Raw genomic sequence first — 25,616 nt, forward strand, 5'->3', positions numbered from 1 at the left:
TCCAGACCCAGGAATCGAACCCAGGTCTCCTACATCATGGGCGGATTCCTGCATGGCAGGCAGATTCTTTACCCACTGGGCTACAGAAAGCCCCATACATACACACATATATACATGCACACATATATACATACACACATATATACATGCACACATATATACACACACACATACACACACACACATATATACACACACACATATATACATACATACATACGTATCTATATGGGCTTCTCTGGTGGCTCAGTGGCAAAGAATCCTGCCAACGCAAGAGACACAGGAGAAGCAGGTTTGATCCCTGGGTTGGGAAGATCCCCTGGAGGGGGAAACGAACCCACTCCAGTATTCTTGTTTGGGAAATCCCATGGACAGAGAAGGCTGGCAGGCTACAGTTCATGGGCTCACAAAGAGTTGGACACTACTTAGCTACTGAACAACATATATATGTGTGTGTATGTATATGCAGGAATATATATACAAACACACAAATATATATGTGTTTTTTTTGTGTGTGTGTATACATACATACATATATGAGAGAGAGAGAGAGAGAGAGAGAGAGAGAGAGAGAAAGAGAGAGAGAGGAGGAAATGGCAACCCACTCCAGTATTCTTGCCTGGGAGATCGCATGGGCCGAGGAACCTGGCGGACTACAGTCCACGGGGTCACAAAAAGTTGGACCACGACTGAGCAACTAAACAACAACAATGCAGGATGTTTTTTTCTTGTTTTGTTTTCCTTTTGTAGACTGTCCTGGGCTTATTGACAGGTTGTGAGCTGTGGAATAAGTAAAGAGAGGCTAGAGAGCTGCTCGTACGGATAAGAGAGCTTCCCAGTCTTAGATTCTATTTAGTCCAACAGGTTTGTTTTATAAATGAATAGACCTGAAGCCTAAGGTCACACAGGTCATGATAGCAAAGTTATCAAGGAACTTGATAGTCCATGTTTCCTCACCTGAGGACTGGGGCCCTGTGAATCACCGTGCTCTGAAGCCATGTGCTAACAGACCTCTGGTTTTATTCATAGCCATTTGCCGGCATTCCTGTGGGGATGGATTTTGTTCAAGACCAAATATGTGCACTTGCCCATCTGGTCAGATAGCTCCTTCCTGTGGCTCCAGATCCAGTGAGTATAACATGTCATTATATATAATATTATTTTATGTGGTTATGCCCTATTTTCTCCTAAATTTGCTTTTGGCTTTTCTCTTGCCTGCAATACATTTTTTTTTTTTTTTTCACTAGAACATCTGCCTTCTCTGCTCTGCCCAAAATACTTGGAATGGCTCTCCTCAGTCTGGCCTCCCATTTCCCTTCTTCACTCTTTATAGGGAAATTACCTGTGGGACATAGTTACTATGAATAATATAAAGATTGTGGCCTCCTTCTGTGTAGGTGTCATCTTATTTATCTTTGTCTCTCCAATGTAAATACCATAAAAGATACTCAATGACATGATCGTTTAATGAACATTTTTGACTCAAGGAAACTAGGCATTCTTCCTTGTGGCACTGAAGTAGGAATCTGATTAAACACTTTTGACAACTTGAGACCCCTGCCTTTTGCAAGAGGACAGTGTTAGGAGTCATCATGGCAGTTTATTGGGGATGATTTATCATGAAGCACAAACATATTTTGCCTTTTAGAATTTTACCACTTTGTTCATTCCATGATGCCAAGGAAATATCCACAGTTCATTATTCAGAGACTTTGCTGGCATATTCTGTTGTTTTTGTTTTTAAATGTGGGTGCTCAGCAGTGAATTAGGGGAAATGTGGGGGTTGGGAAGGAGATGAGTCATTGGTTATTAAAAAATGAAGTTCATATCTATATAAACAGCCCCTCAACATCTTGACCATTACCAAGGCAAAAATCTTAGGTTCCTTTTCCACTTCCAGTTTCTGGTGAGAAAATATACTTCCCTTACAGCATGTTCTGGTTTTGGCATGGTTTTGAGAGTATTATGGAATATTGTGAGCTTCCCAGGTGGTGCTAGTGATAAAGAACCCACCTGCCAACGCAGGAGATGTAAGAGACACAGGTTCGATCCCTGGGTCGGGAAGATCCCCTGGAGAAGGGCATGGCAACCCACTCCAGTATTCTTGCCTGGAGAATCTCATGGACAGAGGAGCTTGATGGGCTATAGTCCATAGGGTCGCAGAGTCAGACACAACTGAAGCAATGTAGCATGCATGCATGCATTGTGGAATAAGTGCATTCTCTTTTGTCGATTGCAAGTAGAGACTTGAGCATGATCAAGATCCTGTTACCTATTAAGGGTCCTAACATTTAACTGTGGTTCTCATGAACCAACTAACAGAATGGGGCCAATAGTGCAGGGCAGCAGACCTTCTTGGTGCCCACTCACATACCTTGGCATTCATGGGTTACACAAACAACTCTGCCTTTAGAGCTCTGTAACATTTTTCTGGCCAGGGAGCATGAATGGCAAGCTGGAAAGGCTAAGGGGATTAATTAGAAGCACCTTTTAACCAGTGACAAATGGAAAGTGTTGGATTAATGCCCATACTTCCTTGCCTCTCATTTTGCTTAACTGTGAGGTGTGTTATGCACTGTCTTCTAAAGTTCCCTAGTGGGATGGAGCCCAAGCTGCCCATGTAGGAACAGGCTTGAGAATGTACTTCATTAGTTTCCTTCCACTACCTGTCTCACTTTCCCAGTGTTTCCTGAAATTACTTCTAAAAGAAGCCACTGACATTTGAGCTATTGTCTCAGAATTTGCTTCTGGTGGAAACCAAGTGGAGACAAAGTGAAAGTGAAGTCGCTCAGTCGTGTCCGACTCTTTGCATCCCCATGCACTGTAGCCTACCAGGCTCCTCCGTCCGTGGTATTCTCCAGGCAAGAGTACTGGAGTGAATTGCCGTTTCCTTCTCCAGGAGATCTTCCCAACCCAGGAGTAAATACAGACAGTTGTAGGTTGGGATAGAAATTCTCCTGTGGGCTGGGGCTCATTTGCTTATTGCAATGAGTATAGCATGTTCTTTTTTTTGTTTGTTTGTTTTTTGCTGTTTTTTTTTTTTTAACTTTTTAGTTTGTATTGAGGTATAGCTGATTAACAATGTTGTGAGAGTTTCAGGTGAACAACAAAGGGTAGAATGTTCTTTCTTGATCTCAGCTTGGTTTTGAATGTGTGTTCTCCAAGCAACAAGAGGTTAATTCCATGTATCAGGAGCACTTGAGCTGGAGGAGTAGGAGGAGGCAGAGTGCTCAGTTGGCAGCACTTTGGGGAACAATCTCCAGGCTGCCTCTGAGGAGTGAGACCCTTGGGTGGGAAAGGAGACTACATAGCAAGTTGGGAGTAGAACCATCCCTCAGACTTGTCCTTTGACCAGCCACTAACACACCACTCCATAAGGGGGAGAAAGTACAGTCAGGTGGCAAACTGGATATCCAGCTGGAAAGGTCTTCAATGATAGTGTGAGCTGCTAATGATTTAGTCAAGTAGAAATCACGAGATGTGGAGAAACGAGGTTAATAAGATCAGAGGGAAAAGCCGTGGTTCTAATAGCTTTCAAGCTAGTAGCGAGGTGTGAGGAGTGCAGTGGTAAGGTCCTGTGGGCCAGAGTAGAGTAGAGGCTGAAGTCCAAGACTTGTGCGTGGTGATCTTTGAGGCGGTTTGGGTCTGTTTGTGGTGCTTGTTCAGTGGACAAAATCCCCAAGTACTTTGTGGATGAGAGTGAAGTGAGGGGGAGGACACGGATTCATGAGGGTTTTTGAGGCATTTGGAGCCTTTAAAATCATTGGCTTGGACTCTACCTGAACTAATAATGTCCAGACAGCTTACACAACTAAAGCTGGCAGAATGTTTTATTAATAAGTTAAGGGTAGCTGAGGAATGATCAGAATTCATTTCTGTTCTTTTAAAATGATGTTCTAGGAAACAGCTCTGCCATCCTATAGAAGAACTTCTTGCCCATGGTGTGGTAGACACATGTGGGTAGGTCACTTTGCTAATGCCCCTGGTAATAGAAGGCTAATCTAACTCAGTGAAATGCTTGCATTCACAACTTGTGGTTCTGGTAAGAAGGAGTAAATTTAGGTCATTTTACCAATATTTCCTGTGAGAAACTGTATGCTTGTTATGTGATGGAGTCAAGGAGGTCCAAGTGAGTTGTAGGACCTCGGAGGCTTTAGCCTTCTTATTTGAAAATATAAAGAATGAAAGGAAGGTTTTTCTTTCAGGTTGTTTCCAACTTGTGTCCTGTGACTTTTAAAATAGGAAATGATCTCTTAGTGACCTGAATAAGAGATTGCATTTCCAGAAAGTCCAAAATGCCAGCCAGCAATTCCTTTGGACACCAGGAAGTCGTGGCTTCCGTTAACCTATTGGGAGTCTTGCCATCAGTTGTTGAGGCACCAGGGCAAAAAGAGGATTGGCTAGACAGGCTCAGAACAGTGGGTTTTCTGGACTTTAATTCTAGGTATATTAGGACTGCTCTCTACTCTCCCAGTCTCTGAGGCCAGAGATGGATCCTGAGCAATTCTAATTCTCATAAAGACCTGTCATGCACGATCCATGAATTTTCTCACACTCTCCTTAAATATATATAAGTACAATAGATAAGTAAAATAGATAAAGTATATAAAATAAATAATATAAATAAAATAGATTATCTTTTTAAATAGTATACAGTATATTATTATAAAAGGTGTTCCCTGAATTTCATATTTTAGAATTTTGAGTTGAATTTATGCTCATTCTATTTTATTCTTCATGCTTCTTAAAAGGATTTTAAAAAGTTAAACTTACTAGTTTGAGTTAATGGTAGATTCACATCCAATTGTAAGACGTACTTCGTAGCAATCCTGGGTGTCTTTTACCCAGTTTTCCTCATGTTAATGGCTTGTGATACTATAATACAATCTCACAACCAGGCTATTGATATAGATATGGTCAAGCTACAGAATGTTGCCATCACCACCAGGATTCTTCATGTTTCTCTCATATCCGTTTCCTCCTACATCCTCCTTAACCCTGGCAACCACTAATCTATTCTCCATTTCTATAATTTTGTCATTTCAAGAATGTTATATAGATGGAATCACATAGTATATAACCTTTGGGAATTGTCTTAATTCTCTGGGAATTCATCCTTTTGTGGTTGTTCTGTGTATCAGTACTTTGTTCCCTTTTATTGCTGAATTTACATGCTATGAATGTCAGGTTTGTTTAGCCATTCACCCATCGAAAGACATCTGGGTTACTTCTAGTTTTTGGTTATTCAAACAAAGCTGCTATGAACATTTATGTACAGGTTTTTGTGTGAATGTAAGTCTATTTCTTTGGGATAAATGCCCAGAAATGCAATTGCTGGGTTGTATGGTAGTTACATATTTAGCTTTTCTAGAAACAGCCAGCTGTTTTTGGAGTGGCTGTACCATTTTACATTCTCACCAGCAATGTATGAATGACCCAGTTTCTTTGTATTATCACCAGCTATCAGGGTTGCTACTGTTTTCAATTCTAGCTGTTCTAATGGGTATATGGTAATTACATCACTGTAATTTTAATTTGTGTTTTTTCCTACTGGCTTATAATATTTACCATTTTTTTCCTGTGCTTATTTGTCACCTGCATATATCTTCTTGAGTGAACTGTTGTCTCTTCACATCTTTTGCCTAGATTCTAATTGGATTCTTTACTAATCTAGTGTTTTGAGAGTTCTTTGTGTACTTTAAATCCTAGCTCTTCGTCAGCTATGTATTTTGCATATGTTTTCTCTCACTCTATAGCTTGCCTTTTCCTCTTCTAATAGAGCAAAAGTTTTAAAATATGTTTGAGCCCAATTTATCAATTTTTTCTTTAATGGAAAATAATTGTGCTTTTGATCTCAAGTCTAGGAACTCTTTGTTGAGCCATAGATCCTGAAGATTTTCTCCAGTTTTTTTTTTTTTCTAAATGTTTTATTTACATTGGGGTCTAGGTGTTGTTGATACCTGCGGATGTCTGATTCCTCCAACCCACTTATTGGTTTGGCCAAAAAGTTCGTTTGGGTTTTTCCATAGGCTGTTTTCGGCCAACCTAAGATTTCCAAAAAGGCTGTCCTTCATCAGTAGAATTACTTTTAAAGTTTTGTCAAAAAATCAGTTGGGTATATTTGTATACATCTACTTCTGTTTCTCTATTTTATTCGATTGATTTATTTGTCTGTCCTTTCTCCAGTATTGTACAGTCTTGATTACTGCAGCTTATGGTAAGTTTTCAAAATTGAGTAGACTAATTCCTCCTACTTAATTATTCTCTTTCAAAAATAGTTCCTTTGCTTTTCCATATAAATTTTAGATTCATCTTGTCTGTATATACAGAAAAATATTCTCTAGGATTTTGATAAAACTGCTTTAAATCTGTATGTCAGTTTGGAGAGTATTGACATCTTTACTGTTTGGAACCACTTTTAGTTTGGATAAGATTTTTATCATTTTTAATTCATTTCAGTTTAGTTAGAATTTGGGGTACTTGTACCCCCAACCCAAATCCAAGCTTTAAGGATGTAAGAAGCCCAGGGGAACAATTGTAGAGCAGTGAGCTAGCAAGTTTGAGCAAGTATGGTGTAACCATTGCTGTAAGTGTTAAGTATGAGACTACTCAGAGGATGGGAAGGTAGCACTGTAGCTGGTCTGGAAGAAGTGACCTTGGAAAGGTTTTTCAGGAAAGTATGGGTTTTATATGAACAGAGAGAAGAGGCTTGGGTGGAATCTGCTCAGATTTGTCCATAGAAACAATTGAACTCTTTGCTTTCTAGTTAACCCGCTATGGAAGTGCCTTTATCACTGCTATCATATAACTTGTCTTTCTTTGTATCTTTTTCAGCTCCGCTAGGTTTTTTGTTTTGTTTTGAGATACCTTAGTGAAGTTGCTCTACTAACTGGTGTGTCTTTAGGCACCACAGACTATGCACTTAGAATGTCATTGCCTCTCCCAGTGAAAATCATTTTTGTCCTGCAGTGGTCCTGGCTGCCCCTATGGAGTGTTTTCTCAGGTTTCGAGTCCAGAAGTTAGTCTAGCTGTTTGTCTTGTCCTTTTCCAAGGGCTTAAATTAAAATCATATGTTACCATACAGATGCTTATTTGCAAATGGCTCCCAGTGTTCTTTCTGCCCCTTGTGCCTGCCAAGATAATGGAAGAATTTTAGGATCATTCCCAACCTAATGCATCCCAAAGAAAATCATTACCTGAGGTATGTAGACCTAAGCACCAGCCCTGCGTCTCTGCTGTTCCAGTAGTGTGTTCACTTTGCTCTCTTTGGGCTGATTGTTCTTAAGAATTAACTTGTGCTGGGCTATAATCGAAAGAAAGTTTCTTCTGCTCTTTCTGATGCCTGGCAAATGGAGAGCATTCCGTAAATATTTATTGAATGACTGAGATGACTGACCTCTACTGGAACATACATAAAATTCGTTTGGGACTCCATATGGATAAGGGTTAATGGCAACATTTTCGTTAGTTCTAGGATGTTGAACCTTACTTGAAACCCTTTGAGGCTTTCCACCCATCTTGGAGGGGAAGTTGTCCTTGGAGCTAAATGCATGTGGCAGCCACAGACCTGTGTGCAGGTATTTGAATGCGTGTGGCAGCCATAGACCTGTGCGCAGGCATTTGAACTCCCCTAGTATTTTCAGTTTCTGGTAAAGTCTTAACGCTAATTGGGTTTAGGAATATATTCTAACTTGAGGTGTTTAGAGCATCCTATGAGTTCAAATGGAGCCGTTATTTTTCATTTGGCTTTTTCTAGAGAAATAGAAGTTGGTCTCCTAATTTGCCACATATCTGGAATTTTTTGTCACATTAGAGTAAATTTAGAATTTGCATCAATGGCAGGACTCAAACACAAATAAAACCAGTTTGTATACTCTCTAAACTATAGTGAAACTTCGTATCCAGTTCCTTTATTTCCCACAGAAATCCTGAATGAGTGCTCCTGCCATCAAGGAAATACTTTTTCTCTTAAAGGTCTAAGACTCACAAAGAATGCAAATTTGGTAAACATGTTTGTGGCAAAGCAGGTAATTAAAATCCTGTTATCAATGGACATGAATTTGAGCAAACTCCAAGAGATAGTGGAGGGCAGGGGAGCCTGATGTGCTTACTACAGTCCAGGGGCTCGCCAAGAATATGATGCAACTGAGCAACAACAGCAATCTGTTGATGAGCTTGCTCCTCTGGCCTAAGGATACATGGTTCACCGGTTTATTTGGACCGTTGGACTAACCGTGCCTTACTGTTTCACAAGTCTGATCAAGGGCTTTTATTTTTTAAAGGAGAAAGAATATTTTATGCTGGAAAAAGTTTACCTGAAAGATGGGGTAGAAAACAAGTATAAGAACGTATCAGGGAGGTTTTTATTATATTCCATTTAAATATAAACTTATCATTCTTTTCAGAAAGAAGAACTCATTCTGTTTTTTAATTTAAACAAGTCATGTAAAGTCACTGTTTAAACTACTGTTCGCTTTTTTATCTCAAAGTAGCTAAATGGCTTTGTTGCTCATGTGGGAATGGAAATTAGCTCTTGGCATGAACCACTTTAATTGAAATCAGTTTGTGGGTTGAGTTCCTTTGCTGCTTGACAGATGACATCATTTCCTGTGCTTTTCCCAGCCCTCACTGTTTTGCTAAGATAGGATGAAGCTAAGTTTAACTTCAGATTTTAAAGCAACTTACACCTTTTCCTGACCTACTTAGAATATTATCCAAGTTTTTCACCAAATCATTTCTTTTGTATACTTGTAAATAGTTTTTTAGTTTGAAAACACATTTTGGCCAAGGCATTTTAATAGAACTGTAGGAGCTTAAAATAACTGTTTTAATCAGTTTCCTGGGTTGATTGATTTCTATAACAATGTTCTGACAGAGAAGTTATTTCTGCTTTTATATATGGGGAAACAAAGATAAAAATATTTTTAATAGCAACCCACTCAGAGCTATGTAAGTGCTTAGGACACGATGGGCAACTTCACAGTCTCTGTGTTTGAGTATAGCTTGTGGTGTCATTATCATGGAGCACAAGTTAAATAAACAGAAATTAATTTGGCAGAGTTTTATACAGCACCTACAAGCAGGCAGGGAATGCCTGAGCACTTATGGAGATATAATTAATAATCATGATGCTTCCCACTCCCCACCCTGTGATGCTTGATGTTTTTAAACAAATGGGCTACAGATAGGAGAAATAACTTAAAAATAGTTTTGGTTATAGAACATACCTTTCTGAAGAGAAGTATAAAGTACTCTGGAGTCAGAAGAAAGAGAGTTCATATTTAGTGGGGGAAGGGAAGAGAGAATAGAAGTCAGAAAAGATCAAAGGAAAGAAGAGACATTTGCCGTGGATCTTGGAGACAGGATTTCAGGATTTGGTAAGAACATTGTGTAAGTTGTATGTTGGAGGTTGAGAGTTCAGGGCAAAGACAAAGAGATGGGTGAAAGAGGAGATTCCATGAAGAGACTAGCACATAGTACCAGGTATTGGGTACAGCACTTTGTAGGTACTCAGAAATATTTGTTGAGTGAATGAATGACTGATAAAGAAGCCTGGGAACAAATTGTTGTTGTTGTTGTTATTGTTCAGTTGCCCAATCATGTCTGACTCTTTGCAACATCATGGAATGCAGCTTGCCAGGCCTCCCTGTCCCTCACCATTTCTTGGAGTTTGCCCAAGTTCATGTTCTTTGCATCCAGCCATCTCATCATCTGATGCCCTCTTTTCTTTCTCTCCTCAATCATTCCCAGCATCAGGGATGTTTCCAGTGAGTCATCTGTTCACATCAGATGACCAAAATACTGGAGCTTCAGCTTCAACATTAGTCCTTCCAGTGAAGATTCAGGGTTGATCTGTATTAAGATTGACTGGTTTGATATCCTTGCTGTCCATGGGACTTTTCAGGAGTCTTCTCCAGCATTGCAGTTTGAAGGCATCAATTCTTCGGTGTTCTGCCTTCTTTATGGTCCAGCTCTCATAACAGTACATGACCACTGGGAAGACCATAGCCTTGACTATACAGACCTTTGTTGGCAAAGTAATGTCTCTGCTTTTCAGCACACTGTCTAGGTTTGTCATCGTTTTCCTGCCAAAAAGCAATCATCCTGATTTCACCGCTGCAGTCACCGTCCGCAGTGATTTTGGAGGCCAAGAAGAGGAAATCTGTCACTACTTCCACCTTTCCCCTTCTATTTGTCATGCAGTAAGGGGGCCGAAGAATTGATGCTTTTGAACTGTGGTGTTGGAGAAGACTCGTGAGAGTCCCTTGGACTGCAAGGAGATCCAACCAGTCCATTCTAAAGGAGATCAGTCCTGGGTGTTCTTTGGAAGGACTTGATGCTAAAGCTGAAACTTCAGTACTTTGGCCACCTTATGCGAAGAATTGACTCATTGGAAAAGACTCTGATGCTGGGAGGGATTGGGGGCAGGAGGAGAAGGGGATGACAGAAGATGAGATGGCTGGATGGCATCACTGACTTGATGGACATGAGTTTGAGTGAACTCTGGGAGTTGGTGATGGACAAGGAGGCCTGGCATGCTGCAATTCATGGGGTCGCAAAGAGTCCAACATGACTGAGCGACTGAACTGAACTGAACTGAAGGGGGCCAGATGCCATGATCTTAGTTTTTTTTTAATATTTACTCTTAAGCTGGCTCTTTCACTCTCCTCCTTCACCCTCATCAAGAGGCTCTTTAGTTCCTATTCACTTTCTGCCATTAGAGTGGCATCATCCTCATATTTGAGGTTATTGATATTTCTCCCACCTATCTTGATTCCATCTTGTAACTCATCCAGGTCTTGCATTTCTTATGATGTGCTCAGCATATAGGTTAGACAAACAGGGTGACAACAGACAGCCCTGTCACACTTCTTTCTTGATCTTGAACCAGTCAGTTGTTCTATATAGGGTTCTAACTGTTGCTTCTTGACCCACATACAGGTTTCATAGGAGACAGGTAGGTGATCTGGTATTCCCATCTCTCTAAGAGCTTTCCACAGTTTGTCATGATCCACACAATCAAAGGCTTTAGCATAGTCAATGAAACAGAGATAGATGTTTTTCTGAAATCCCCTTGCTTTCTCTATAATCCAGTGAATGTTGGCAATTTGATCTCTAGTTCCTCTTCCTTTCCTAAACCCAGCTTGGACTTTTGGAAGTTCTTGGTCTGCATCATGCTGAAGCCTAGCATGCAAGATTTTAAGCATGACCTTTCTAGCATGGGAGATGAGTACAACTGTCTGGTGGTTAGCACGTTCTTTGGTAGTACCCTACTTGGGGATTGGGATGAGGGTTGACCTTTTCCAGTCCTGCGGCCACTGCTGCGTCTTCCAGATTTGCTGACATAATAAATGCAAACTCTTGATGACATCATCATTTAGAGATTTGATTAGCTCTGCTGGAATTTCATCACATCCATGAGCTTTATTAACAGCAGTGCTTCTTAAGGTCCACTTGACTTTGCATTCCAGAATATCTGACTCTGGATGACTAACCTCACCATCGTAGTAATCTGGTTCATTAATATCTTTTTAAATATAGTTCTTCCTTGTATTGTTTCTGTCTCTTCTTGATCTCTTCAGCATCTACTAGTTCTCTACCATTTTTATGCCTTATTACGCCCATCTTTGGGTGGGATGGTCCCTTGATGTTTCCAATTTTCCTGACGAGATCTCTAGTCTTTCCCTTTTAGCCGTTTTCTTCTATTATTAAGGCATTTTTCATTGAAGAAGGCCTTCTTGTCTCTTCTAGCTGTTTTTTTTTTAAAACTCTGTGTTTAACTGGAACATATTAGGGGTAGGCAAAGGAGCCCTGAAAGACCCATATGACCATCCAGAAGAGGGCCTTAAATGCTGAGATGGAGGGGGTTTTTGGTACAGTAGAGATGGGCACCTTTGATGGTGTTTTAGGATGTACATGACATGTTGTTGAAAAGGTGCATCACTCTAAACTTACCTCTTTGGTACTCCGTGAGGGCATAGGGATTGGGTTCTGGCACCTTCTTTTTCCTGTTGTGGTGCTGAGAGCTGTGTAGCTCTTTATAAAAATAGCCCTTTCTCCTGGAATCAGCAGCCTCTTTGTGATACTGAACTGAGCATCCTAGCAGAGTGTACTGAAGAAGCAGGCTGCTGGGAGGAGCCTCCCCTCTGCTCCTGGGAGAAGATGGAGGCCCAGTGCTCCATAAAGGCTAAGCATACGAGCAAGCCTAAGCAGCTGATTTCTGCTCTTACACAGAAAAAGGGGTTCTTTTCTCTTTATGTGAAGTTATTGAGGCTTTTTCTCTAGGAATTTACTCCCACAGGTCAGAGTAAGCCAAATTTCCATGCCCAAGCCTGGCCTGCTTGTACAGGGATGTGTCAACAATGATGAATGATTAATTCAATCAAGCCTTTAGTCTTCTCCAAGTAAGGTGGTTGATTGTTTCTAGAGGACTAAGGAACAGCCTGGGATTTGGAAAGTGTTTGAACTACTGAAATAGAGACAGCCTCAGCACTGGAGGAATCAGGGGCATGTGCTGTGCTGTCATTGTCTTTCCCGAGTGTCTTTCCCTCTGGCCAGCTCTAGCATCTCATCGTCTCAGTCTAAGTCAGCCTGCTGCCTGGGGTTTTCCTGCCTTGGGTGTTGAAGCTCTCACACTTCCATAAGTGACAATGATGAAGAGTGGATTTACAACACTGCAGGTCTTAGATGGTTCAAGGTGACAGTTTAAACAAGGTGCTCTTTCTGAGCCAAGTCCAGCTGTCTTCATTATCATGCAGTCTTGTTATTAAGTGCCCTTGTAGGTCTTCTTTCCCTTCTTTCTGCTGCCTCCTAATTTTCTTTTAACACCATTTCTTGGAATTTGTCACTCTGAATGTCTTCTGCCCACCCACCTGGGAATCCGCAACTTTTAACAAGAAAAATATTGCTATTGTAATCTTGCCTCATCTGGTCTCTCAAGGCGCTATTTTCTTGGTGTAAATTACAGAAATGACATTGAATGGTAAGGTCTGCTAAATTAAGGAAGTCATTGAGCAGTACTTAAAGTCAGTATGAAAGATACAGTTACATTAAACTGTAAATGATTTTATGCACACAAAATATGACATTTTAGCATTGTCAATTAGGTTATTTCTGCATAAATATATGATTATTGATAAACCATTTTATTTTCTCTTCAGATCACTACAAATCAACTTCTGTGAACTGTTGAGATCTATGTACTTAAATTGCAGAAATAAATCAGTCCTTTTTTTCTTTCTTTTCAAGTCCAACACTGTAACATTCGCTGTATGAATGGAGGTAGCTGCAGTGATGATCATTGTCTGTGCCAGAAAGGATACGTAGGGACTCACTGTGGACAACGTAAGTAAACTGTGTAGATGTTAACCTACATTAACAAAAAGAATACAGAGATAAGTGATGGTGGCTTTTCTTTGACTGCCTAGGATATGGCATTTTTACAGGTGCCCACTAACTCTTGCAGGTGAACAGATCACTTCCCTGGCACACACAACATCAAATTTCTGATTAGAACCTCAGAACTGGGTTATTTGATTCATTTTTCTTTCATTTACCTTCATCACCCTGCTTACCTCATTTCTGATGTGCAGTCACCACCCAAGGTGCAGAATTGTTGTTCATTCCACATGTATGTCTTGCATTTGATTGCCAACATCTCCCCCTGGATTTTCGAGAAGCATCCTCAATAAGGTATTTCAAAACTCAACCTCGTCTTTCTCCCCAGACGTGTTCTTTTTCTTGATTAATGGTGTCTGCATCTCTCTAGTTTCCTAGTCTGGATTCTGCTGTTATAACACTTCTGGTCAGTGTATTGCTTTACACGTAAACACTGTTTGTTGTGTGTCTACTGTGTATCAGTCCCAGTGCTTTGCAGAGATGAAAATTCCCCTAAAGAACTTATTTTTTACTATATCAAGAATACCCTGAAGAAAATTTGAAAAGCTTAAATATATAAAAAGTAAAAATTTCCACAATCCCACCTTTCCAGATGTTATCTTCCAGTCTTTTAATGCATATTTGGTACATGAGTTCTCACTGAATGCATAATTTTTCATATAACTTTTTTACTTAATATTTTATTAGAAGTTAATTCCATTTATTGAATGTCTTAAAAATATATTTTAATGGTTGCATACTAGTCCGTTGTATAGAGGTCTTACTGTTTATTTATTGCATCCTTAATGATGAACATTTATTCATGTTGTTTCCAACTTTTGCCCATGTGTATGTATTTGCTATGATGAATAATGCTATGATAAGTAAACCAAAGTTTACTTAATACCCTCCTGACTGTCTGTACACTATGATATAAGTAAGAATGGGGATTAAATCTTTGACAGCCCCCAGCAATAGTATGGAGGTAGGACAGCCTCCCTACCTGGGAGACCCTTTAGCTGAGTGTTAAGGGGTGGGTAGGAGTTCTTTTGTCAGATGTTGGGAGGTGGGCCTTTTAGGCAGCTGGCTAAGCATAAGCCAAAGCCTAGAACATGACTAGCATGTGATGCCAGGCTTTGGTATTGCTAGGACTTAAGTGCCAAGGGGAGTGATGGGAAGGGAGCTAAGGTTGGAATAGAAGTCATGGGCCAGGTTTGGAGAGCCTTTATGCTTCTCCAAACATGTTCTCATCCAAAATAGAACCATGCAGTCATGCAGGGGAGGGAAGTGAGAAAACAATAACCAACAACATTCATCTACTGAGTTATTTACTCTGTTTACCATGTGCTCAGCACACATTCAGACTCTTTACATGTATTGACTCATTTGATATAGCAATAGCACTTACAGAAAGAGGCCTTTATTATTAATACCTACATGAAATGAAGATCCTGGGGTACAGGCATTTCAGTGACTTGCCTAAAGCTATACAGGGAGTAATCAGCAGAGTTGGGATTTGAACCCATGCAGTTTAACTTCACAGCCCAGGCTTTTAATGCTGTGAAATACTGGCCTAATATACTTCACTCACAACAGTTTACAATGAGGAAGATCTCTGTGGCCACACTGCAGGGGTTGAACTTGAGGGAGAAGGAACAGGAAGCAGGAAGACTAGTACTAAGGCTGTGGCTCCAGAGATGGTGGGATGGGGTGGATTTAAAGTCATTTTCAGAAAGCGGATCAGAAGGAGCCACTGTCATCCTTCTGTTCCCTTTCTTGCACCTGGAGGGAGCAGAGCCCAGTGTACAATAGGCACTCAGGTAACACCTGTAGATTTCGAAAATCTTTCCTAGACTTAAGTTTCCTAATCTGTAAACTAGGAGGCAATCTCAAACTGGGAGCCTAATCTGCAAATTTAGGCAATCTCAAACTTTCTTTTCTGCTTAAAATCTCTTAATTATTACCTGACTATAAATTAAGAAGCAAATTAGAACAGTGGACATACATAAACCTCTCTAATTTTGTGATGATAAATGGACTACTGCCCTGACTTGTGGCTATAAGGGGTTGTCTCGGTCCAAGTACACTGATCCCAATGGATGTCAAGATAGAATTAGATGCACGAGAGATTTACTAGGGAAAACCCTCACCTTCAGACTATGATGCATGTCACACCCTGTGCGAGGAGAGAGGGAAGGAAAGACTATCACAATTGTGTGAAAGAAGCCTCAGACTGTAGTGCAACCTCCAAGAAAGCTTTGGTCAGGCTGTTACGGAGTCCAGACTCAAGACTGCCCATCACAATAGCTTCATGATGGGCAGAAATGTCCAGTCTCCACAATGCTTAGTTGCTGAGTGGTCCCCACCAGGTCGTTGGCATGAACATAGTAGCAGATCAGCCAGCTAAGCTCCTCACAGTAGGTTTTCTTGGAAGGAGATCTGAGTAGCTCAACTGCATGACTGCCACAGGGTACAGGAAAAGTGTATGGGGGGATATATGAAGGGGGAATTAATGTAAATGGAGGTGTTAGGGAAGCCTCTTGGAGGAGTGAGGTTTGAGCTGGGCTTTGAAGGGTGGGTGGGACTGGCAAAATTGGCAGGGACAGCCTACCACCTGTGGATAAAAATGCCTAGGAAGAGGCTATGCTTGAGTGAGTCGCAGGAAGTTGTACAGAGAAGAGTTATTCAGGGAATGAGCTTTCAAGTCTTATTTTAATGTCTTTCTTGACAAGTAAAATGTCCCTCCCTCAAGGATCTCTGGACTTATCTTACCAGTATTTTCCAGAGATTCTCTTGTAACACTCAATTGGATCTTCATTATGGTACATAAATTACTGAGTGTCAGTATTTGTGTTTTGTCTCTGGCAGTTAATAGTGTGATTTAACATGCTGCATTTTTGTAAAGAAGGCCAGTGTTTTCCCTCATGAAAACTGTCTGGAAATGAAACATAAATCATAAGCAAAAGAATCAGCTTGTAAAATGCAATTCTCATCAGGGTTGTCTGTTTTAAACCACCATTGTAGATACAGAACTGAAAAGCATTGCTCAGATGTTTTCCAGAATGAAACTGCCAACATTAACGCAGGTATATCCTCACCTATTCCAAGTAGTTTTACCTGAGTTGTCTGAGGGATGTCCAGGAAACTGGAACTGTACAACAAATGTTTAAAACAAATACCACAGTGACTATTTAGATTTTTTTTTATTGTCATCCTTTCAGGGAACAGTCAGTGTTCCTTTATTAGCATCTACTCAAGTGAAGTTTCTCAGCTTCTCTCTCCTTATTTTACAGCTGTCTGTGAAAGTGGCTGTCTTAACGGAGGCAGGTGTGTGGCCCCGAATCGATGTGCATGTACTTATGGCTTTACTGGACCCCAGTGTGAAAGAGGTAATTTTTAAAAATGTATCGGTGTAAAGATGTTCTGGTGGCTAAAGCTATGATTGATTTCAACAAGCATTTGGCTTCTTGCAGCTGCTCCGTTAATTTTGTTGAGTTTTGATGAGGTTTCTGAATTGTCATTGGGAAGGTTCCTAGGATGATACGACAGTGGCCCCAAGCCTCTGCATGTTATTCCGTAATTCTTGTCAGTGGACTGCAGGACTCAATAGTGAGCCTATGCATAAGTACCAGTTGGCATCAAGATAAAAAGAAGAAAATTTTCCATAGAGTAAGGATTGAGCTCATTATTATCCTAGTAAGTTAGGGAAGTGGCTCCAAACAAAACAACTGTGTGGAAATGGGAAACATTCAGAATGAAACAAAAATTACACCTAAAGATCTCTTAGGACCTATTGGCTATAGTGGCATACAAGCTTAGCATTCACAGTTCACTAGAAATATTAATTGCCAAGAAACTGCTTTCACAGCTGTGATTTATTCAGTACTCATTGTGGCTCATCGACGTTGTGTATATTCATCCCTGCTTTGCCATGTGAGATGATTGAGGCTCTGGGTGGTCAAGGAAGCTGCCTAAGGACAGACACACATAATAAGCAGCTTTAATTTGAATGTGGCTTTTCTGTTTTCAAGTATACTGCTGCTCTTGGTTGAAAAAGATTTCTACCTGCTTTGCCTACCTATCTATGCAAACATGACATTGAGATATATGTAGATGTGCAATCCCCTAACTGTGGCTTTGTTGATCATCTTTCTCTACCTTGATAGTCATGCTCTCACCATTCCTAGTTTTATAGTGAACGTTGAGGTGATTCATTTCATACCAAATGGCAAAAATACTCTTGAAAAATACCATATGAAAAATATTCATGAACATTTTAAACTACAATCATCACTTTTCTCCAAAGTTGTATAAAGATCATTTTATTCTAAGATGGAAAGTGAAGATTCAGTTGCAGATGTTGACTATATGTTATTTAAAAACTAAGAGTAGAGGGTGGTATGTGAGAAATTGTTTTCTATTTCCATTTTTATGAGTTTGTCTAAATTCAGTTCTTTGCTGATGAAGTAGCAATTCCTGTTTTAGCAAGTAACTCTACTATTACTGGATAAATTATATTGAATTTCTGTTCACAAGGCCACCACATGGTACAGATATGTGAGGCACTGTGAACTCTTGGCCTTTCCATTGTACTTGGCATCATTTTGGAGTCCCTTTTTAAAACTGCTCCTTTTTTACAATTTGATGTATTTTTATTGACTTGGAGCTAATGTATAGCTAATAGTCTCAAGAGTAACAAAGACAACTGTTTTGATTAGATAGTATCATTCTGCGGCCTTATTATTTCACTCAGTGACAATGATATAGGATTTGAATTGTTGAGATTAAAACTTCATAACATGTAACTTGAGCAATGTGTGAAAATAATTCGACAAGTGATAAAGGTGGACTTAATTTGTTTTAGAAAAATCACTGATAGAAAGAAGTTACAGGGCATTTTACCTCTAGGAATTTACGGTAAAGAATACTGATACCCATAGTTATAGTTATTGATAACACAGTCTAGAACTATTTGACCAACTGCAGTTATCTCTTTGACCAAGATTAAGAAATGATGTGAATAGATTAAGTTGCTAAACTAGTCATGAAAACTGGCATATTTACTTAGGGATATCTCCAAATTTTGGCATGTCTTTAACTGCTCTCCTCTATGATAAAGGTATCCTAAAATTTGCACTTAGGTATAAATACATGTTGGCCCCAAAGAATCTTCACCGTGGTCACCTAAATCAAATTGACCATTGAATGGCAGGTTTTCAGGCATTTGTGGTTGTGGAGAACGGGGAGGAAAAGGCTCTCTTTAATCATTGCTGTTGTTGTTGTTCAGTAGCTCAGTCATGTCTGACACTTTGTGACCCCATGGAGTGTAGCATGCCAGGCCTTCCTGTCCTTCACCATTTCCTGGAGCCTGCTCAAACTCATGTCCATTGAGTTGATGATGCCATCTAACCATCTCATCCTCTGTCGTCTTCTTCTCCTCCTGCCTTCAATCTTGCCTGGAATCAGGGTCTTTTCTAATGAGTCAACTCTTCGCATCAGGTGGCCAAAGTATTAGAGCTTCAGTTTCAGCATCAATCCTTCCAATGAATATTCAGGACTGATTTCCTTTAGGGTTGACTTGTTTGATCTCCTTGCAGTCCAAGGGACTTTCAAGAGTCTTCTCCAACACCGCAGTTCAAAAGCACCAATTCTTTGGTGCTCAGCCTTCTTTATGGTCCAAATCTCACATCCATACATGACCACTGGAAAAACCATAGCTTTGACTAGACAGACCTTTGTTAGCAAAGTAATGTCTCTGCTTTTTAATATGCTGTCTAGGTTGGTCATAGCTATTCTTCCAAGGAGCAAGTGTTTTTTAATTTCATGGCTGCAGTTACCATCTGCAGTGATTTTGGAGCCCAAGAAAATAAAGTCTCTCACTGTTTCCATTGTTTCCCCATCTATTTGCCATGAAATGATGGTATCAGATGTCATAATCTTAGTTTTCTGAATGTTGAGTTTCAAGCCAACTTTTTCACTCTCCTCTTTCATCTTCATCAAGATGCTCATTACCCTTTGCCTGTTTCACCTGAGGATAGTCTCAAACCTTCAGAGGGAGAAGGGAAATATGAGTGTAATTTCCCTCACCACATGGGAGAGGGGGGTTTCTTTTATTCCAGGATTATGTTTCCATTTATAATTTTCTCTGTTTTCTGTTGTTATGGAAGTCATCTACTTACCTCTCTAAAGAATTAGAGGCAATATATCCTTTTATTCAAATGAGTGCTGTGATTTCAAGAGTGATTAATAAAAATGTCAAACTGAGTCAGCATAAATCCATCCTGAAGCCTAGAAAAGTATTCAGTGTTACTTCTGATGGTGGGTCAGTATACTTGTTAAGTTGTATAACTACTCAGGCTAGTTCCATTATGTTTTCATTGGAATATGGCTCTTTACTTTTAAAAATGAACTTCTGGAAAGTCTTTACTGATTTCCTTCCCTTCTTCCTAGAGACTGAGCCCAGGTCTGCTTCTGCATTCTCCCTGAGCACACTCTCCACACCTCTTTTAATAGCAGTTACACGACTGAGTGTCTTCACTTTCACTTTTCATTCATGCATTGGAGAAGGAAATGGCATCCCAGTCCAGTGTTCTTGCCTGGAGAATCCCAGGGACGGGGGAGCCTGGTGGGCTGCCGTCTATGGGGTCGCACAGAGTCGGACATGACTGAAGCGACTTAGCAGCAGCAGCAGCACCACATTGTACTGAAATAGCTCATTTCCACATCCTGCTCCCCCACTAGATTATAAGCTCTTCAGCAGCAACTGTGGTTTCATCATCTCTCAGATTTCCAAACCAAACTCAATGCCTGATGCATAGTGTATGGCCAGTAAATGTTGAACTGAAATTATTTTGAAGCACCAGAAAACCACCTGGAGATATGATTATGAGATAGTGAACAAGTATCCCCTGAAAGGAATTGCTTCTTGCCTACTTGTGATCAATCCTAGTATTTTTCATTGGTTTCATTTTAAGCAGAGCTAACAGTGCTGATGCCTAATTGAATTTGGCCCCATCTTTCAGAAGTTTGGTCTTTCGGGGTCAAATGACTGTCATTTTTAAGTTGGGAAAGATACATAAAAGAAGATATGTTTTGACCTAAGCCAGGTGGCAATAAACAAATAATGTCTTATCATGATGTAACACACAGGGAAGGCGGCATTTCTAATGTCAGTTACAAGCACGTCTCAGGATAAGCATCTTCGTTCTGGGAGAGCTTGGAACTTTTTCTGCAACTACTTCAGAGAGTGACGATAACTCTTCAACTTATATTGAAGATATATTCGCTATCTAGATGTAGAATGTTTTTGAGGGGTGATACTGGCAGGATTTAGGTCACTTTAAGCCAGTAAGTGACTCTTAAGAATCCATGAACATACTGTTTTGGTTTGTAATGGAGACAAGCAGTGGATCCATGCTTGGATTGCAAATCATAACTTTCATTCAACCAATGCAGTCAGACTATGAAGCAAAATTTGTCTCACTTTTTAAGCCAGTAAAGTGAATATTTTTTATAAGAAATTTTTTTGCCAATCAGTCTGACTGGGCAGGTGACAATGATACTCTTGCCTGTTTACATTCAGAGAAAGAAAAGTAGAGGCCTGTGACTTGTTTGGCCTGTAATGTTGAAATTTTAAAAACTGAATTAGAGTAGCTTTATTTATAGTCTCCAGTCTGCCACAGTCCCTACCACTCCCAGGATGCCATACATCCTGCTCACTTTGTTCATTTAGCTTACCTTTTAGCCCCTGTGGGCATTTGAGTTTGCCACCTTCTACTACATTCTGTATCAAAGGTTGCATCTCTTTGTGTTTTCTTTCATACCCCAAGTTTCTTTCATTATTCTTCCTCTTATATATTTTTTTCTGTAAATTCACATTTATGATTTTCCTGATTGCCCCTCTGCCTCATTCTTGCCCTCTCTCTGCTTGGGTCTTGAGGAACCAATATAACTTATCATTGCCTAAGCTCAGTGGTACGATATGTTCACGTTTGTTATTAGAATACTGAAATGAGGTCAGTGCCTGTTTTGGCAATGACAGCATAAGCTGGTTGTGTATTGCCATAGTTACTGCCAACAAGACTGTTGGAATCACACTTTCTCTTGCCCTCTTGTCTCAGAATGCAGGCTATTTAAAATCTTGTTAAATGCTCTTCTAGTAAATCCAGTAAATCAAGTAAGTGGATGAGACTTCTCAAGGTAATGAAAAAAGAGAGAAGAATGTTGGAGATAGACCTGAACTTGGAGATAGGGAGGGGTTAATGATGAGCAAGCCCAAGGAAGAAGAGAGCAAAACATAGACACTGAGAAAACCCGAAGAGAACCAGGAGAAACAACAGCACTGAGCACACGAGGAGGACTTCAGGAAATAGAACAGACTTTCCAAATCTAACACTTGACTCTGGTGATTTGCAACAACCTTATGAGAAAAGTCCTAAGATGAGTCCCATTTTCTAGAGGAGCAAACAGAGGCAAAGGGAGGTCAAAGAGCTTGCCCAGGGTCTGATAGCTTGTAAGTGATACAGTCAAAAGCTAAACCCAGTTAAGTCTGGCTCATAAGCCTATGTACATAACCACTGTGCCATGTGTGGGTTTTACTTGGGAAGAGGTCATTAGTAAGCATAGAAAATTTTCTGAGGAATTATAAGTAGAAATCTAGAATTAAAAGTTTTAGAGTGAAAGTTATAGATTAGGTGGAGGAAAAAGCCCTTCAAGAAATTTGGCTAGGTAGGTAGTTTTCCTCTCTGGAGGGAGAGTTGAGCTAAGTTGCTTTTAAATCATTTTAAAAGCCAAGAGAAAGGAATCTTGAGTATTGCTTGGGTGTGTGTAATGCAGGGTTTGGGGCTATTTCTCTGTTTGATTGATTTTGATGTTTTAAATATAATAATCCATTCTTGGAGAGAAGATGATTCCTGTCTGTTTGCAGTACATATAAATTGACTCCAAATGACTGAACCAACATTCTTAAATATAGACATAGAAAATGAATATTGTCATTTAGTGCAGTTACCATGGAAGGTTGTATAGTTTTTCTACAGTATTACAAATGTTTAAGCCATATTCGGAAACTCTTTTTTGGAATTACCTTTACAGAGTCAGCAGTTCATTCAAATGAGTATGTGACCATTTTTTTTTTCTCCTTTATGAGACTCATTTTAGTTTTTAGCCTAAAATAGTGTCAGCTCTAGTGAAGACAGTCGATAAACACATTAGATATTTGGTGTCAAAAATTGACTGATTAAAAAGCAGTGAAAAGAATTACCTTGCATGATTCTTAAAGCATATGGAATTAGATCAATATTTTAATGTCAGACTTTATGTGAGCCAGAGTGTGAAGCCTTTTGGAAGCATAAATTCTAATAAGAAGAAGTTTTCTTTCATTACTCCATCTAGAGGTCTTCATTATGTACTGTCTGAATGTAAGCATGGACAAGAATTCTTCAAAATCCTGAATCATTTGTTCAGTGCTAATTGCCTACCCAAGTCCAAACTGTGAAGACAGTACTTGGATTTTTGCCAAATCAAGAAGGTCTGTGGGCTGTTCTGCTGACTAATAGTAGGAAATGTATACTCATTTTACTGAGCCATTAGCCGTAAGAAAGGAACAGTGGAGGTCAAATATAGAGTAGAATAAGAATGAAAGAATGACAACACTTCATAGTCCATCAGAGAAGCGTGGCAATGGAAGGTGAACTACGTCTGGGCGTCATCCTTGCTCTTTTAAGGTATTCTAGATTTAGTGGAGCCAGAAAAGGCATTTAGTTTTTCTTTTTCTCCAGCAGTTGAAGAACAGAATGGAAGATAGGTAGGTTGGTGGTAATTCTCCTTCATTCTCTTATGCACGGTTGATATATGAGAAACTGTTATTTTCATAACTTAGTTTCTCTGATGATTCACAAGTGATGATTTTGCATGGGGATCTTTTTTAATGCTTCACTGAACAAAATTCAAAAAACTATCCTGACAGTAGTTGATTAGCCTTTATTTGTTAAGCCAGAAAAGTAGGGTCTTCAATATGTCTAATGAATGGGAAAGACTAACATATAGTGATCCAAATACATAATAACCAAGTGGTGCATTTCAAAGGCATTTGCCTCTTTAAAAGAAAGGAGAATCATGACCTCAGAGGGTTGTCTAGATAGCATCATGGAATCAAGACCTGATTTTCTTGTGCTTTTTTTCACCAAAGTTTTTCTAGAAGGTATTGATGAAATGTTACTTCTTTTCCACTCCCACCCCACCCCCAACCTCATTTGGAAGTAAGTTTTACAGAGCTGCATTTATGATACTAATTTTACATAATTTTACACTTTGAGTCAGTTCAGTCGCTCAGTCGTGTCCAACTCTTTGTGACACCATGAACTGCAGCATGCCAGGCTTCCCTGTCCATCACCAACTCCCAGAGCATGTCCATTGACTTGGTGATGCCCTCCAAACATCTTATCCTCTGTCACCCCTTCTCCCTGCTTTCAATCTTGCGCAGCATCAGGGTCTTTTCCAATAAGTCAGTTCTTCACATCAGGTGGCCGAAGTATTGGAGCTTCAGCTTCAGCGTCAGTGCTTCCAATGAAAATTCAGGACTGATTTCCTTTAGGATGGACTGGTTTGATCTCCTTGCAGTCCAAGGGACTCTCAAGAGTCTTCTCCAACATCACAGTTCAGAAGCATCAAATTCTTCAGCACTCAGCTATATGGTCCAACTCTCACATCCATACATGACTACTGGAAAAACCATAGCTTTGACTAGACAGACCTTTGTTGGCAAAGTAATGTCTCTGCTTTTTAATGTGCTGTCTAGGTTGGTCATAACTTTTCTTCCAAGGAGCAAGCGTCTTTTAGTTTCATGGCTGCAGTCACCACCTGCAGTGATTTTGGAGCCCCCCAAAATAAAGTCAGTCACTGTTTCCATCGCTTCCCCATTTATTTGCCATGAAGTGATGGGACTGGATGCCATGATCTTAGTTTTTTGAATGTTGAGTTTCAAGCCAGCTTTTTCACTCTCTTCTTTCACTTTCATCAAGAGACTCTTCAGTACCTCTTCACTTTCTGTTGTAAGGGTGGTGTCATCTGCATATTTGAGGTTATTGATATTTCTCCTGGCAGTCTTGATTCCAGCTTATGCTTCATCCAGCCTGGCATTTCGCATAATGTCCTGTGCATATAAGTTAAATCAGCACAGTGACAATATACACCCTTGACGTACTCCTTTCCCAATTTGGAACTAGTCCGTTGAATTTTACTCTTTAGGTGGCTATTATTAAAGTTCCCAGAGTATATACCATAGGCTGATTCCTATTCTCAAAGTGTCTTTGGAGATCAGAGCTCTGTGAACTCTGCTTGTGTTCTTTTCTCTGTAAAGGTAACGGGAAGACCTCTGCAAGCCTAGCTTTTGGTATTTAGTCTTAATGGAAAGTAAATACTAATGTGTAGATAGCAGAGGCAGAATGGTTTAATGTTACTATGCATCTGAAGTGGTATTGCAATATTTGGCAGTTGATGGCTCATTGAATAAACTTGATTTTCCTAGAATAGTCTCAGGAAATACATCTGTTGACATAGATATTCAGTTTCCATGGTTTAGGAACTGTGTGCACATAGGAAACACATGCTACCGTACCATGCGCACACTTGGTATGGCCAACAGGACTGGTGGAGTGCAGTCATAAAGCAGTTTAGTTTTTGTTTCCCATGCACCGTCCCTTTCAGTCCACTTAGTGACTAGTTTTCTCCTTGCTGAGGGTTGAAATCTTCTGGTCCTTTTCAGACTTTCTCCCTGGTGGGTCTCTCACATGAGCAAGGGCATCTATGTTATTCTTTTTTTTTTTTTTTTTTAAATGTTAAAGTATATTTGATTTATAATGTGTTAATTTCATCTGCACAGCAGTGTGACTCAGTTACACACACACAGAGTGAAAGTGTGTGTGTATATATATGTGTGTGTGTGTATATATATATACACTTTTTCATATTCTTTTCCATTATGGTTTGTCACAGGATGTTTGAATATAGTTCCCTGTGCTAGGTAGGACATTGTTTATCCATACTATGTATAATAGTTTGCTTCTGCTAATCCCAAACTCCTGTTCCTTCCCTCCCTTATCCCCTTCCCCTTGGCAACCACCAGTCTGAGTCTGGTTTTCGTTCATAGCTATGTTGATGTATTTTGTATTTTAGATTCCACATATGGCCTCTCTGTTCTGAACCTAGAGCATCCATTGATACCTCCAGCCATTTGAGGC

General features: G+C 39.9%; 1 protein-coding gene across 1 annotated transcript in view; it reads left to right on the forward strand.

The window, feature by feature from the left end:
* The window catches only part of FBN1 (fibrillin 1), a 274,877-nt gene that overhangs the window by 36,093 nt on the left and 213,168 nt on the right, over positions 1-25,616 (forward strand). The window contains exons 3-5 of the mRNA XM_052647051.1: positions 1,030-1,128; positions 13,249-13,344; positions 16,671-16,766. Coding sequence (XP_052503011.1) covers positions 1,030-1,128; positions 13,249-13,344; positions 16,671-16,766 — 291 coding nt within the window. The remainder of the gene's footprint in view (positions 1-1,029; positions 1,129-13,248; positions 13,345-16,670; positions 16,767-25,616) is intronic.

Source organism: Budorcas taxicolor, chromosome 10 (assembly GCF_023091745.1).
Source record: "Budorcas taxicolor isolate Tak-1 chromosome 10, Takin1.1, whole genome shotgun sequence".
Taxonomy (NCBI): Eukaryota; Metazoa; Chordata; class Mammalia; order Artiodactyla; family Bovidae; genus Budorcas; species Budorcas taxicolor.